The 15,962-nt window shown below is 38.5% G+C and overlaps 1 protein-coding gene across 4 annotated transcripts in view; it reads right to left on the reverse strand.

Moving 5' to 3' along the window:
• The window catches only part of WDFY3 (WD repeat and FYVE domain containing 3), a 279,597-nt gene that overhangs the window by 156,739 nt on the left and 106,896 nt on the right, over positions 1 to 15,962 (reverse strand). For all 4 annotated transcript variants that reach the window (XM_018049687.1, XM_018049685.1, XM_018049684.1 and 1 more), the window contains exons 5-7: positions 9,102 to 9,211; positions 5,200 to 5,361; positions 529 to 721 (exon numbers count right to left, since the gene is read on the reverse strand). In XM_018049687.1, coding sequence (XP_017905176.1) covers positions 529 to 721; positions 5,200 to 5,361; positions 9,102 to 9,211 — 465 coding nt within the window. The remainder of the gene's footprint in view (positions 1 to 528; positions 722 to 5,199; positions 5,362 to 9,101; positions 9,212 to 15,962) is intronic.

Below are 15,962 nucleotides of genomic sequence, written 5' to 3' on the forward strand. Positions count from 1 at the left end.
AGTGGACTATTTGAGATGCTATAATTGTCTCCTATTTCTCTTATTGACCCATTTTAAGGGACAGTTGACACATATTTACATATATGAGCTAAAAAAATGGACAATTTCTTTTCAGTGCTGATAAAGAATCTACTTAATTTTATTCATGCCTCATTGGACAGATTATCTGTCTACTTACGAATATCTTCAGAAAGAGTTTGAACTATAGCATCTCAAAAAATCTCTTTTCATTCAGCAAAAGAGGAAGGAAGAAGAGGCAATGAAGTGGAATCTGCATTATTATTTAGACATCATTTACTTAAAGGTAAGGTTATCTTAACTCTCCTGGATATCCATTATTGAGAACATGAGAATTTTTTACATTTGAAACACTTCACAAATAATTGTTTTCTCCTGGCAAATATAGTTCTTCATTTAAAATAGAATCTTTGGAGAACTGAACAAGAGAAACAAATTTGCCATCATATGAGGAGAGAAAGGCGGAGAAAATTCAGAACATCTAGAACGAATACGTTACGAGATATTCACCATGAATATACTTCACCACGTTGACACTGAGACCGTGACGGGATATGGTCATAAGGACTTCTCCGGCACTCTTCCTCCAAGGCAGGTTATAGGGAGGGCACCAAGAGGTTATTGCACTGAATAAAAGCTGGAGATCGTCTTTCTGAGCCAGCTCCTCGGCCGGTGAAACAAAACTGCAGAGTTTCACTAAGATCTAAAGAACAAAGAAAATGTGTACATAAATGAATGAATGATTGGGGGAAAGGCAGGGGCTAGAAAAGGACTAGATCTGATTATTCAAAACTCTGCAAGTTCAGGGTCAGTGTTGAGTGCTATCATTAAAGCCACAATGATGAGCGCTCTAAGTTAGGCAACATTAAAAAAGACACCTATAATTTACAACTGTGTTATGGTAAGACAGTTAACCACCTCTACCTTTATCAGCTTATTTTTTTTTTTAAGTTACATGTTTACCATCTTTACTTCACCATGGTGGGTTTTTTTTTGGGGGGGTACTCTTTTGCCCTACCCTGAAATGGAATAAATCAACAGTAACTTTCAAGGTCAACATTCCAGTTTTAGAATGTTAATTCTTAGTTTGCCATAGGTGAATTGTAATTTTCTTCTCTAAAAAGGACACTTTTAGGGAGACAAGAAAATAACATGTTTTTAAAAGTAAAAGTATTCTCAATTTTTTCCAACTTCTATGCAAGTAGAAGGGGACATTATAATAATAGTCATCTTAATTCAGAATTATTAATTGTATCTAGTAGCCAAAAATCTGGAGAAGGCAGTGGCACTCCAGTACTCTTGCCTGGAAAATCCCATGGATGGAGGAGCCTGGTAGGCTGCATTCCATGGGGTTGTGAAGAGTCAGATACGACTGAGCAACTTCACTTTCATTTTTCACTTTCATGCATTGGAGAAGGAAATGGCAACAGAGTTCTTGCCTGGAGAATCCCAGGGACGGGGGAGCCTGGTGGGCTGCCATCTATGGGGTCGTACAGAGTCAGACACGACTGAAGAGACTTAGCAGCAGCAGCAGCCAAAAATCTTCTAAAGCATAACTCAACACTTCTTAAACTCTGGAATGAAAACTTATTCCTTACCTATGGTTTGGAAAATACACATTGCACAACCATTTATGGCATTAAAGGCCTGCTACTTGGGGAATGAAGCTACGGTTTCTGCCCTCCAAAAACCTTTCTTCTTCTAATCTCAGTTTGGTGGCAGAAAAAGTTAACTTTCCTTCTCTGTGCTATATTTTCTCATCTAAATATTTTTAAAATATTAAAATAAATAAAATAAAACTGGAGTATTTTAATATCTGGGGGAAACTATTATATAGAAAAAGTATTTGAAGCATCATATTTCGTCGGAGAAAGCTAGGTCTGCCTTTTCCTATTTCTTTCAGTGCAAAATTTTACTCAAATATAAGAATTTCTAATTCATAGCTGATAAATATCAGGGAAAAAAAGATTTAGAACTCAGTGAACAACAAAATATTTATAAACTCTATTAAGTATAGGCATTCCCCCTTCCCCCCAAAAAATTGCCTAGAGACACTGCTGAATACCAAATTTTTATTAATACATGTAATATGTGTACCTCTTCCCACATGTATTAAATGTAACAAAAAGATATATGAAGATAAAGATAACTGCAGCAAATATATATATATATATATTCACATATGTATATATACTCATAACAGTCTATTGTTGATTATACTTTTCACTGGTATTCACATGCCCATATGTGATTAGAGGGACAGATGTCATTTCTCTAATTTGTAACATAAAAACAAACCTGAAAATAAAATGTTTTTTTCCAAGTCAAATCCTTGTGCTCAAAAATAAGTTGGATTTAATTCCTTGCTCTTGACCCTTAAGATAACTAATTCTTCAACTTCCAAGTCAAAAGAATTCTTACAGATAATCTAGTATTAATAACCTTTTTATTTTACGCAGGAGAAAACTGAAGAATCTACTCATTCCTCTTCGGCCCCTACACTAAGCACTTCTATTTGTAGGGATTCTGTTACAATGTCCGGCCAAGTGCGGCAGAGCAGTAATTGGCCACGTTAATGCAAATACAAAAAAAAAAAGCCTACATGAAGCACTACCAACTGCTAAGGTCCCAGGAAACCATCTGTCACAAAATATAAACACAGGGATTTTATCTATAATAAACACTATGCATTCTGAAAGCATTTAATAAGTTTGTGTCTATAATAAACACTGCATTCTGAAAGCATTTAATAAGTTCGTGTCCATTGGGTTTTTTAGACAAAACAATGTCTGGACCGTGATAACAAATGAGAAAAGCTAAGCCGATGCACTGAAGGAACCCTGGACTAGACGGTGGGAGAGCAGGGTTCTGATCACTGCCGGGCACCAGCTGTGGAAGAGACATGACTATAAGTTTCCGTAAGTGTAAATGAACCGTTTCACTTAAATTCTCTGTTGCATCCCATTTGGCCTTTAATATTTCTTTAACATCCAATGATTCCAATATGCTAAAATGAATCCTACATTCAGTTCAAAGTCAGCACCCACTGCTTTCAGATATAGAAAAAAATCAAGTTTTAGAAGAAATCTTTGCTACTTAGTTACCAGCTTCTGTTTGTCTAAGGTGTTACTTCTTCAGACGGACTTTACTGAAACAGGGCTCTAGTCTCAACCCACTCTCTTCAATAGCCATGTCTTAAAACAGCTTTAATTCCTAGGTGGTTTACTCTTTTACTTCTTCCCATTGCTATTCTCTTCCATTCTAATTGAGAGGTTAGATAAACCTGAGTTCTAATCCCATTTCTGCCATTTCATCACATTATTATTTCAGAGGAAAACAAGAGCTCTGAAGTCATGGAAGGTCTTGCAAACAAGATAGGGATGTTAACTGCTAGCACAAAAGTATTTAATAAACCAAGTGTTCAATAAATATTCATTGAATTAGCATTTTATTGATAATCCTGTCTTTTCATTTCTAACCTGTCTTACTCTCCCCCATCTTCACTGCTATGTAGGGGCTCAGTCGCACAGATGAGTCTGACTCTTTGCGACCTCACGGAATATATACTACAGGGCTCCTCTCTCCATTGGGTTTTCCAGGCAAGAATACTGGAGCGGGTAGTCATTTCCTTCCCCAGGGGATCTCCCCTACCCAGAGATTGAGCCCTTGTCTCTTGCAGTTGGCAGGAGTATTCTTCACAGTTGAGTCACTTGGGAAATCTAGTGGTAAAAGACCCCACCTGCCAAAGCAGAAGACATAAGAGACGTGAGTTTGATCCCTGGGTTGGGAAGAACCCCTGGAGGAGGGCATGGCAACCCACTCCAGTATTCCTGCCTGGAAAATTCCATGGACGAGGAGCCTGACGGACTACCGACCGTGGGGCTGCAGAGAGTTGCACACACTGAAGCAACTTAGCACACACAGACCTCAGCAAAGTCCAGTCGTTCCTGGAGCAACAACCCGAGTGTAACAGGTGCCAGCATCACCTGTGCCCTGCTCTGCTGCACCTGATGCAGATCCAGTGTCCTCTCTGTTCTTTCTCCCTGCTCTCATCGATGCTGAAAGCGGTGGAGGAAACACTTATAAGGAAATCAAACTTATTTATCAGAAAAATGACTTTTTGCATTTCAGGTCTACCATGTCTAAAGCAGAGAAGCACAGCTTTAGGTATTATTTCACTGACTCTTCCCCCAAATCCTTTAGCCAGGTATTATTTTCATTTTAGAGATGAGAAACTGGCATCTTATTTCATAAAATGGGACTCAAACAGGTGTGAGTCTTCTAAATTGAGGCATAAAAACACATAACAATTTAACCCTCTTAATCATTTTTATGGACAGCGTGTTAACTACATGCACACTGTCATACAAAACATCTGTAGGACATTTTCCTCCCGCAGAACTGAACCTCTGGATCCCCTGGAAAACAACTCTCTTTTCTCTCACCTCCCAGCCCCAGGCAACCAACACTCTACTTTTAAAAGTCTGACCTCTTAACTTATAAATAAAATCATGCAGTATTCATCTTTCTATGTCAAACATATATTTTTTAAATACCATATTTCCCATGGATAGATTATATTGTAAATGTTTATAGTTTGTTTGTTGTGAGAATTTTCTCCCAAGAAAGGATATCAAATGATGACAATATTTCCAGACTAGCTAACAAGGGTTCACTTACTCTGCTAATGCAATTATTAAAAGAAGAGTGACCACAGTGGGAAAGAAGGTTCACAGACAGGGAGCAGAAAAGGTGGCAGTAGCCACTAAAATAAACTGTATTTTCTAAGCTAAGTACTTACTGGCTAAGGACTTCCTATATTTAGACAGCAACAAGACAGAATTTCTTGACACAAGAAGAAATATTACCCCAAAGTTAACAGCATTGTTAATAAAAGTGTTCCTTGCTTTGTTCATTTAAGAGATGCTTTTACAATATGAAAGGTAATCTTAATGATCGAATCTGTTCAGAATAACAAACCTGTGAATCCCTTGCCCAAATATTCCTCAAAAGAAATGGGCAAATTCAAGAAATATGCCAGTTAGATGAAATAAAGTCAATTTATAATAAACAGCAAGAAACACTATAGAAAATGGGACAGGCAGAACATCTACTTAGACTGTACCTGTTACACCTGAAATAAGGTGGTCTAGATGAACAGACACACAGCACCTTTCATACCTGTACAAAAACTTTCTGGAGTAGCCCCCGACGTTCTGCTAGAGGTAGCTCATTCTGTGCACCTCCAACTGCCTCAGGCACATGTGGAAGGTCAAAAAACAGATATAAACATTTAACCAGGGTGGAAGGCACTGACATTGTTGTCATGCAGTCCACGGTTTTCTGGAAAACAAATAGATAAATAAAGTGAGTAAACAGACAGAGAGACATAACTGTACTATGAAAGTGAAAGTCGCTCAGTTGTGTCTGACTCTTCGCGACCCCATGGACTGTAGCCCACCAGGCTCCTCTGTCCACAGAATTCTCCAGGCCAGAATCCTGGAGTGGGTTGCCATTCCTTTCTCCAGGGGATCTTCCCCACCCAGGGATCGAAACCTGTTCTCCTGCATTGCAGGTGGATTCTTTACCATCTGAGCCACCAGGGAATCCAGTAACTGTACTTGGTATAGCTACATAAGCTCACAAATTTTAAGCCAGAAAATTATACTTCAAAATACCTTTTCACACGCCTGAAAAAATATTTAAAATACTCCATGAATGACAAATACCCACTTCCTATCTGGACAAATTTGCTTTCATCAAATATTGAGAACTTTGTTGCCTACTAAGGTATCTATTAAGTTGACTATTAAGAGGCAGCATGTTCCAGAGAACATTAGCTTTAAGATTTAGAATAAAGGAGCTTAACCATAAACTTGGGGAAACTAACTTTTGTTAGGCCTCATCTTTCTCTCCTATAAAATCTATATAATGGTATATATCGCTTAGGGTTAATATGAGGTTTATGTAACAAATGCAAAGACACATTAATGTCCTAAACTATGTATCAGCTCCTTTAGTAGTACTTTTATTTTTTTCTCATCGCAGATTCTTAGGTTGGAAGGGCACTGGAAGGATATATCCATCACTGACACAGAAAATTTGCACATTATTTTCAAAGATTGCCAGAGGAAGAAATTTTAGACCTTATGGTGAGCATTTCAGTACTGTTAAGAAGTATGGGAGGAAAAAAAGAAGCATGCTATGCAAAATTATCAAAATCTTTCCATGGTACAATTTGGAGTAAGTTTTTCCATGTTGGAAATCAACACGCTAGCATCATGTGCTGATTAGTCTATTAACTTTTTTATTAAACATTTCCTGAACGCATAGCATTTGCCAGTGTTTTAGGAACTTGGCGTGAAATGATGAAGGAATCCTGACTTTCACAAGGCTGTAGTCTACCAGCAGAAACAAGTTCATCAATAACTATGATTTACTCTCGAGTATACAATGGTAGCACATTCAGGCTAGTAAAATAAGGGAATAATCAACAGGGCCAAGAGTGGCATGAAGGATAGGAATTGAAACAAGAGGGGAAAGGTCACCTGGAAGATACACAGAAGGTAAGGCCATTTTGTACAACATGTTTCAGGAACCGGAGTTCAAAACTGCTGACTCCTGAAAAACCACAATAATGTCTCACCTTTAATCTGTGTTTATTATATAACAGACTTAAGGCTAAGCACTTTAAATACATGCTCTCATCTGTTTTTCAAGTCAACCTTACAAGATAGATTTTATTACTGCGTGAGCCTTGATTTACAAGGAAGGCTCACTACTCACATATCCTGCCCTGGCTTGGGGAGCGGGTATATGCTCAATGCCCTCTGCAGGTGGGCACTGGAAACCTAGTGAAGTGTTCCAAATAAAGGAGTAACTGAACCAGATTTCAGAAAATCAGTTGCTGGTAGTACAGACTATAGGTTAAAGAGCAGGAAAGCGAGAGTACTTCGGAAACTAGTACAGAAAACCCCACAAGACAGATGGGGCCTGAGCTACCGCAGTAGCCGGATGAGGGGAGCAGCGCGCCTAAGGAACAATCCTGCCTACGATCTGGCCCCTTTCTATGCACCCACCATCACTTCCTTCCGCCAACACTCCAAAGTCCTCTGCTGTTCTCACCTACCTTTTATTATTTCTAGACACCCCATGTCTCCATCTGACTCTCAGTTTAAACGTCTGTTCATACCTGAAACGTAAGTCCTCATCTTTCCTCCTCCTTTCACCTGCAAAATTTACAACTCCCACAGTTCCCTTTTCACACTACTACATGCAGCCCACGGCTGCATTTCACGGTGTTAGCTTCATCCACTGCATCTCTGTCGTCTACCTGCTGACTCAGGACCATGTGTGAGTCATCTCTGCAACTCACTGCTGCTAACAAAAAACAGGATGCAGACCAAAATATCAGCTCCAAGTGTAACACTGAGTTTTCTTTCAAAACGTCTCTTTTGACAGATTATCACTGGCTGCCCCTTTGTATCAAGTAAAATGACATCACTTTTCATTTTCATCTTATGACAAGACCGATTGAAAGTACAACTGGATATCCAAACTGCTAACTGGCAACACCTGTAAATTTTTCTTAAGTGATTCTTTTCTTCTGATTCTTTTCTTATGCTTATAAATTGGTCTATCCATGTGTGCACATGTAAGTTAATACACATTTACTGACTTTCTACCATGTTCTAGGTGTTATGGTAGAGCACAGTCCATGCTCACAATTGAGAAAGGAAAACGGAACATCTACAGAAAATATGAATAAAACTTACATATATTCCAATTAAACACAATTATTTTACATGTTATGCTTAGCCCAACCACATTTTGGTACAGCAATTTAGAGTCACTTACAGCTATCATCAATAGCAAGCAGAACTGGTATTTTGATAGTCATCTGATACGGCCACAGATACATGAAAACAATGGTCTACTTCAGGACCATATGAAAGGTTACTTAGTACTCAGGGTGAATAAACATCCCCATGTGTGCAGGACTGAGGAGTTTCCTGAGGTATGGGCCTTCTAAGCTAAACTAAGGTAAAACTCGGTCAGCCTTAGGTAAATCAGGATAAATTGAGTCTTACTCCTTTTCTGCTTTAAAAAACCACAACACAATATTATAAATCAACTGTGCTCCAAAATAAAATAAACAAAAAACAAAACAAAATCCAGCAAACAAAGAGGGAAACAGGGTATTCCAAAAGAAAACATTCCAGTGGGCTAGTAATTATTCCAGTTGGCTAGTAATTATTCCAGTGGGCTAGTAATCATTCCAGTGGGCTAGTAATTATTCCGGGCTAGTAACTGGTTTCAGGACATCGTTACCAAGAAATGCGCACTGTTTCTCCCATGGCCTGTCATGGTAGTCTGAACAATGTCACACTTACTTTTGTGATCCACGAGGTATTTGAAAGCCCGCTGTAATTTAGACAAAAGTCGTTCTCAAGATTGGTTTGAACTTTGATAGGTAATTCTACTCCAGATTTTAGAAGGTTGAATAAACTTCCTTCACCCCCAAAACATCGCAGGTCACAAATCAGGTATTCGAACAGCACATAAATGACTATGTGCCATATCTATCATGACAGATGCTTAAAGTTGATTTAAAGGGGAAAAAAACAAACTCTGGAATAAATCAAGTGGAAAGGTAATACATATTATGCTGAAAATAGCTAAGTGACCTCGGATGAATCTCAGATGACTCTTCTGAGCCGAAGCTTCCCTAACATGGGTCACAGAAACTCTGGGCTGGGCCTGGGGAGCCAGAGTTCCTGGGCTCCTTCCGGCCAGCTGCAGGGAGTTCATCTCTTTGCCCAGTGTGCTGTACAAACGGGACCACACACTCTAATGACAAAGACAGAAAACACTGTTCTAAGTTAAGCATTTCCTCATGTGTAAAATGGAAATGTTAACTTCCTTACAGAGGTCTTGTGAGAAGCACAGAAAAATGTGCAAGGTGAAGGAGGAGAATACAATGATTATCATAAAATCTTACTTAGATATGATGATAAATCTAATTCGACAAAATCCCAAGAGGATAAAGAGAGATGCTTCAAACACGAAAAGCAAGATCTCACCTGACCAGAGGATGCTAACAAATTAATTGTTGTCAGAAGCATCCAACCTCTACTGGCTTCTTCACTCTGATTGATTTCCAAGAACTGGACTATGGCCCGACTTGCAGCCTCTATAAAACCAAAGGAAAATCATTAGGTGGAGATAAATGACATGTAAATTATGTTAAAGAGAGTAATATTTTATTGGTATATGCAGATATTATCATATAAGTACAGAAAAATAAAAAGTCAACTGATAGATTTTAAGAAAAAGTATGTCACAAACTAGTCAAAAATAGTCATGGAAGAAGGGAAATTTGAGTTAAATTTGCCTGGAAAACAAGTCCATGTCTGTCTGGAAAACAGAGGAAGGGAGAGAAGCAGAGATTAGGCATACTGCTTTAAAACCAAAGTGTGGCCAGAGGAATGATCGAGATAAAGAACTGTAATAACACAGGGTTCGTTCACATTCTAGAAGAGCATATGCTGAGAATATTGTTTAATATCAATAGCAGTGATAGAAAGTATCTATTTATGAAGGTAAGCTAAGGGGCTGTCTGTACTTGACTCTTTAGGCAAGAGGGAGCGAATGTAGTTTCTTTAACAAAGTAGATGATGAAAGGATTATTTTAAAATGATTAATCTAAAGTGATGTGTACGACAAACTAGAAGGGCAAAGACACTGATGGGGAAAACAAACTAGGAGGTTCGCTCAGTGAGACAAACAAGGGGTGACCTGAGCAGCTGATATTAGGAAGATAGAAACAACGAGGGAGTCATTCACAGAACTGTACTGTTGGAAGAATCTCTGAAAGTCAGTTTAGCTGATTATATTTTTAAGGATAAGGGAAAATAGATAAACCCCAAACCATGCATTTAATTTTATCAGTATAAAGTTCATTAATTTTCATACTGATATACGAGACGAACTAAAGTCAGAAAATAAATCCAATCTGTTCACTCTAAGCCAACATGCTAAGTTACTGAACACATGTCATAAAGATGTAGGATGCAGAATAGACAGAATTTAGATTAGGACTTCCCTGGTGGCTCAGATGGTAAAGCATCTGCCTATAATGCGGGAGACCTGGGTTCGATCCCTGGGTCAGGAAGATCCCCTGGGAGAAGGAAATGGCAACCCACTCCAGTATTCTTGCCTGGAGAATCCCGTGAACAGATGAGCCTGATAGGCTATAGTCCATGGGGCAGCAAAAAGTCAGACACGACTGAGCAACTTCACTCACTCACAGATTACTTTAGAGGTATTGTTTTCTTCCATTTAAGACAATCAAGATAAAAGAGTTTTATTCAATAAGGGAATAATATGAAGCTTATGTATAAAACTGCGCTCAGCATATTTCATCTTTATATACTGCCATTTGAAAGAACATTTTAAAGGGAAAATTTTTTAGCTACTTATTTGTATTGACTCTTAACTGTATAAGGATTGTTTTAAGTACTTGTACATTTAATTCATTTCATCTTTACAAGAACCCAGTAAGTTACTTTCTATTCTTATACCCCTTGGTGGAGGTGGTTGCTTAGTTGCTAAGTCATGTCTTTCCTTGTGACCCCATGGACTTGGGACCTATCAGGCTTCTCTGTCCATGGGATCCTCCAGGCAAGAATACTGGAGTGGATAGCCATTCCCTTCTGCAGGGGATCTTCCCAACCCAAGGACTGAAGCTGTGTCGCTTGCATTGCAGGAAGATTCTTTAACGACTGAGCTACCCCTTATTGCAACATAAATTGAGAAACAGAGAGGATAAGTAATTTGTCTAGTCAGGGACAACTTATATTCAAATCCAGGCTGTCTAGCTTGTAAAGATAAAGACAGTGATAAAAAATTTTTATTGGAAAAGAGAAGTCAACTGAAGCCTGGCTTACTTCTGATATTCAGTATCTCATAAGTGTTGAAGTTATTGTATTCATGCTCACTGATTTAGTCTCTTGCCCCTCTCTAGGAAAATAAAACCATGGGAGTCGACCCTTGGTTGCACTGTTCAGAGCCTGATCCCCTGTATGGAGCGCATTATTGACACTAAGTAGGAGCTCAATAAACACCTGTTAAATGAGTGAATAAACAATCCAGGGGGATCAAAGAAGGACACATGGAATCCAACTTCTCATGGACACTAGGAGGTTTGGATAATTTGGATTTAAAGGGGGAGTAATTCATAAAAAGCAATGTTCAAAGCTGATTAAATAGAGAAAGAAGAAAACAAAAGAATACCACTGAGGAATCATTTTAGCAATCATGGTTTAAAGTAAAAGTCACTCAGTGGTGTCCAACTCTTTGCAAGCCCATGGAGTATACAGTCCATGGAATTCTCTAGGCCAGAATACTGGAGTGGGTAGCCTTTCTCTTCTCCAGGGGATCTTCCCAACCCAGGAATTGAACCCAGGTCTCCCGCATTGCAGGCGGATTCTTTACCAGCAGAGCCACAAGGGAAGCCCAAGAATATTGGAGTGGGTAGCCTATCCCTTCTCCAGCGGATCTTCCTGACCCAGGAATCAAACCAGGGCCTCCTGCATTGCATGTGGATTCTTTACCAACTGAGCTATCAGAGTTTAAGGTCATTGGTAAAAACTAACCTGCAAATTTTTCCTGCAAGCCTACAATGGATCCAGGCATCTGTTATTACATGTAACAGGAGGAGTCTTTCCCTGATAGGAATTAAATGCTCATGTAAGGAAGACCGCTCCTTCCCAGTTGGCTAAAATTCTCAATCAAAAGCTGGCATGCTATGCTTTCATTTCCTAGGCTTCTTCAAAACTAGGCAACTTTGGTTTTAAATTGTGCAATTCTATTTCATAACTCAATATCTTAAAAAAATACTTGCAGTGTTCAAATTGATTATTTCACAGTTAAACCAATGTAATAGATTTCTAGTTCATAAAAAAAAAAAACAAAAAAAAAAAACCACTGATTACCAAACAACTTGTCAACACTACCTATGTCTTTCACAGAGAGAAAAAAGATTTTGAAGAACTAAACCTACATTAAAAAAGGAAGTTATCTTCCTGGTACAGAATCTAGAAACCTATAGACAAGACATATTTTGAGTGACTCTGGATTCCACTTATATTACTTAACACTATTAACAATGATTGGACAAATGTATTTTCACTGCTCTTCAGTAAGCTGCCAATTACCAACAATGAATGCCGATGCTTATTTTGAGATACAAAATACCAAAAATGTTTCCTGGTTTCAAACAGTTCCATATATCTGATTATTGGCATTTATAAGTGTGTGTGGGGTTTCCTTCATTTTCATTGACAAAGAACATACAAAAAGACAATGTATTTACAAAAATGTTGTTATTAAAGATTACAACAGTTTGGTAGATTGCTGAATTGACTGAATGAGATACTAATTAGGAAAATAAACCTTGAAAAGGATCAAGGCAGTCTAATTATTAATGGCATCCATTTAACAATTTTACCGCTTTAATAATCACTGCTCTTTTTGAGAAAAAGATGGTGAAGATGAGTTACATCAGCAATAGCATATAATGGTGTTATCTGGATTTGAATTATAGGAGTGTACAAAAAGGTCTGGGGACTTCCTAGGTGGCTCAGTAGTAAAGGGTCCACCTGCCAATGCAGCAAACACTGCAGACGTGGGTTCAATCCCTGGGTTGGGAAGATCCCCTGGAGTAGGAAATGGCAACCCACTCCAGTGCTCTTGCTGGAGAATTCCATGGACAGAGGAGCCTGGTGGGCTACAGTCCATGGGGTCACAAACAGTGGGATACGACTGAGTAGCAACTGAGCACAAAGAGGTCTGGATAGTGGTTGTGGCTGAATGATAGGGTGAGACTGGAAACTCTCGTTGACAAATAAACATGACATGTCTTCACATGACAAATGTACTCAGAAGAACTAATGTACTCTTACCTATTAATCTCAGTTATTTGTTATTCAGTCACTAAGTTATATCCGACTCTTTGAGACCCCATGAACTGCAGAATTTCAGTATATTGCTATTCAAAACAACTTAATGGGATCTCTCAGTTTTTATTTTAAATAAGTCAAGAAGCTCACTGTAAAAGTATATAATATTTAGTGTTCTCTTTAAAATAACTATGTAGACTAGAAACGTCTGTAAATTAAATTAATTAAACATCTGTAAACCACAGAATTTCTTAAAATTCTGAAAGAAAAACACTCTTAGTCAACGAAATGCTGTATAATGAACTATGGGGCTTCCCTGCAGCTCAGATGGTAAAGAATCTACCTGCAATGCAGGAGTCCTGGGTTCAATATCCACGTTGGGCCGATCCCCTGGAAAGGGAATGGCAGCCCACTCCAGTATTCTTGCCTGGAGAATCCCATGGACAGAGGAGCCTGGCGGGCTACAGTCCACGGGGTCACAGAGTTGGACACGACTGATTGGCTAACATTACTACTACTATTATGAACTATGAATTGCTCTAATTCTTAACAAATGCAAATTTAAATGCTGACTTAAGATTATAAGAGTTAATGGAAAGACATGTTAATATTAGCCCGTCTTGAGAGTTGCCAATCATTTGATTTAAACTTTAGCTTTCATCCTGCATTTCAATGCATATAGTTAGGCTAAAAATTACAGAAATGGAGTTAATAGAGCTCATTATTAGATTAAGTAAGAATAGAACGCAGACACTTTTCAAGGAAATATAAGTTCCCAGTCTACACTGAGAGAATAAAAGTAAACTCAATCAGACAGCATTCAGAACAAGCAGAACACAAAATATGTTAGTAGTAAGTGTAATGCAGTAATTTGTTCCTTTAAAGTCCATTTAAAGCATAGTTATTTTCAAATTTTTGCTTCAGGATGATAATGTGAGGCACATCAATAGTACTATTACACTTCTCTCACTAATAATGTAACCAAGCCCTAAAAGTCCCTTTCCACCATCCCCCATTCTGGAAAAAAAAAAAGGAACCCACTTTCATGTTAGTAAGAAAACAGTATTCGAACTCATAGCTTCCATGCATCTTTCCATTTGATAATACGTAACCACATCTTGGGAATGAAATTACCTGAAGGTGTTGTGGCTTTGAAATCCTTGGAGGAGAGCGGGACACTCTGTTTTTCTGTTTAAAAAAAAAGGCTAGGTTGTCTACTTTGGGATTCACTACATTCTACTAATCATGCCACAAGATGCTGGACAAGGTGCCAACTGAGGTCAGCATCCCTGGCTTCTCGATCACTGGGCTACTGCCCAGTGGGGACCGCACCACTGGGAGTGACAGTGGCACCTAGCATGCAGCAAAGCCCTTAATAATAAGCTGAAGATACTATTTTTACACTGGTGGGAATTTTTTGTTCCAGTGATGTAAATCGACCACGTGATGTTAAGCACCTTACGAATTAAGTAGCTGCGTAGGCTGAACTAGAAGAGACAGAGGAAAGTCTTAAGCCATGCCCTGTACACAATATGGCCACAAAAGTATATATTTTCTCAAATTAGATGAGAGTTACTACGTATTTTTAACAAAACTACAGGAAGGCAATAACTAAGTCAAAATTAAGAGACCAAGAGAAGAGGACTAATGTATTACAAATCAGCCCACGTACTCATTCTGCATGTTGATCTACCTAAAACTTTCACCTTTTACTAACTTCTGATGGACAGGTCTAAACAACAGAATTGCTGATAAGCATGGTTCCTCCTGATATATCTATAATGCATATAGCAAGTGATCTGGTAAAAAGACTTGATATGTGAAAGGTGATCAGGTAACAAACAAAATAAGTATTTCCATACCAAGTTCAGAGTCCTGGAAAAATAAACTTGCTCTGATGCACAAGAAATAGACCCAGTCTTCAAAAGAAGAACAGAGGGTTCATTCTATCTGCCTTTTTTTGGACAAAAATTACGTGCATGTATATCTTAACAAAATTACTTTCAATGATAACTTCCTATAAAAGGATACGTGAGGTATTGAAAGCAGCTGAACTCACAGAGGCAGAAAGTCAAATGGTGTTGCCAAAGGCTGGGACGAGGAAGCGAAGTTGCTGATAAATGTGTATGAAGTTACAGCTACTTACTGAAGATGAAAAAGTTCTTGGGACCTGCTGTACAACACTGTATTTACAATTAACTATATTGTACATGTAGAATTTTTTGAAGAGGGCACATCTCGTGTTATGTGTTTTTACCGATAAAAATTAACTGATCAATCAATCAGAGAACCAGAACAGGATATGCAAGAAGAAAATTATTCAGGATGCACCTAGCACCTCAAAGTCTAGAATTTCTTTCCTAGGAAAAGATCAAAAAAATCTCCATGAAAGTACTTTAGATAACAATATTGATCAAACTTCCAATGTTCAAGGCTGAAAATGAAAGAAAAGAAGAAAGATTCCAATAGCAAGAGTTCTTACTTCAAGGCTAACTTAGGAGATACTCCAAAACTATGCTTTCCTCTCGTTAGCTGGCTTTTCTAACACTCCTCCCATTTTCAAAGCATGATGGGGAGGGAGGGGGAGCAGAGAAATCCTATGGCAAAGTCAGTAAAAAATTTATTGAGCACCTAGATCATGGCATCTGATCCCATCACTTCATGGTAAATAGATGGGGAAACAATGGAAACAGCGACAGACTTTATTTTCTTGGGCTCCAAAATCACTGCAGATGGTGACTGCAACCATGAAATTAAAAGACGCTTGCTCCTTGGAAGAAAAACTATGACAAACCTAGACAGTGTATTAAAAAGCTGAGATATTACTTTGCCAACAAAGGTCCATCTAGTCAAAGCTATTGTTTTTCCAGTTGTCACGTATGGATGCGAAAGTTGGACCACAAAGAAGGTTGCGTGCTGAAGAACTGATGCTTTTGAACTGTGGTGTTGGTGAAGACTCTTGAAAGTCCCTTGGACTGCAAG

Source organism: Capra hircus, chromosome 6, assembly GCF_001704415.2.
Source record: "Capra hircus breed San Clemente chromosome 6, ASM170441v1, whole genome shotgun sequence".
Classification (NCBI taxonomy): domain Eukaryota; kingdom Metazoa; phylum Chordata; class Mammalia; order Artiodactyla; family Bovidae; genus Capra; species Capra hircus.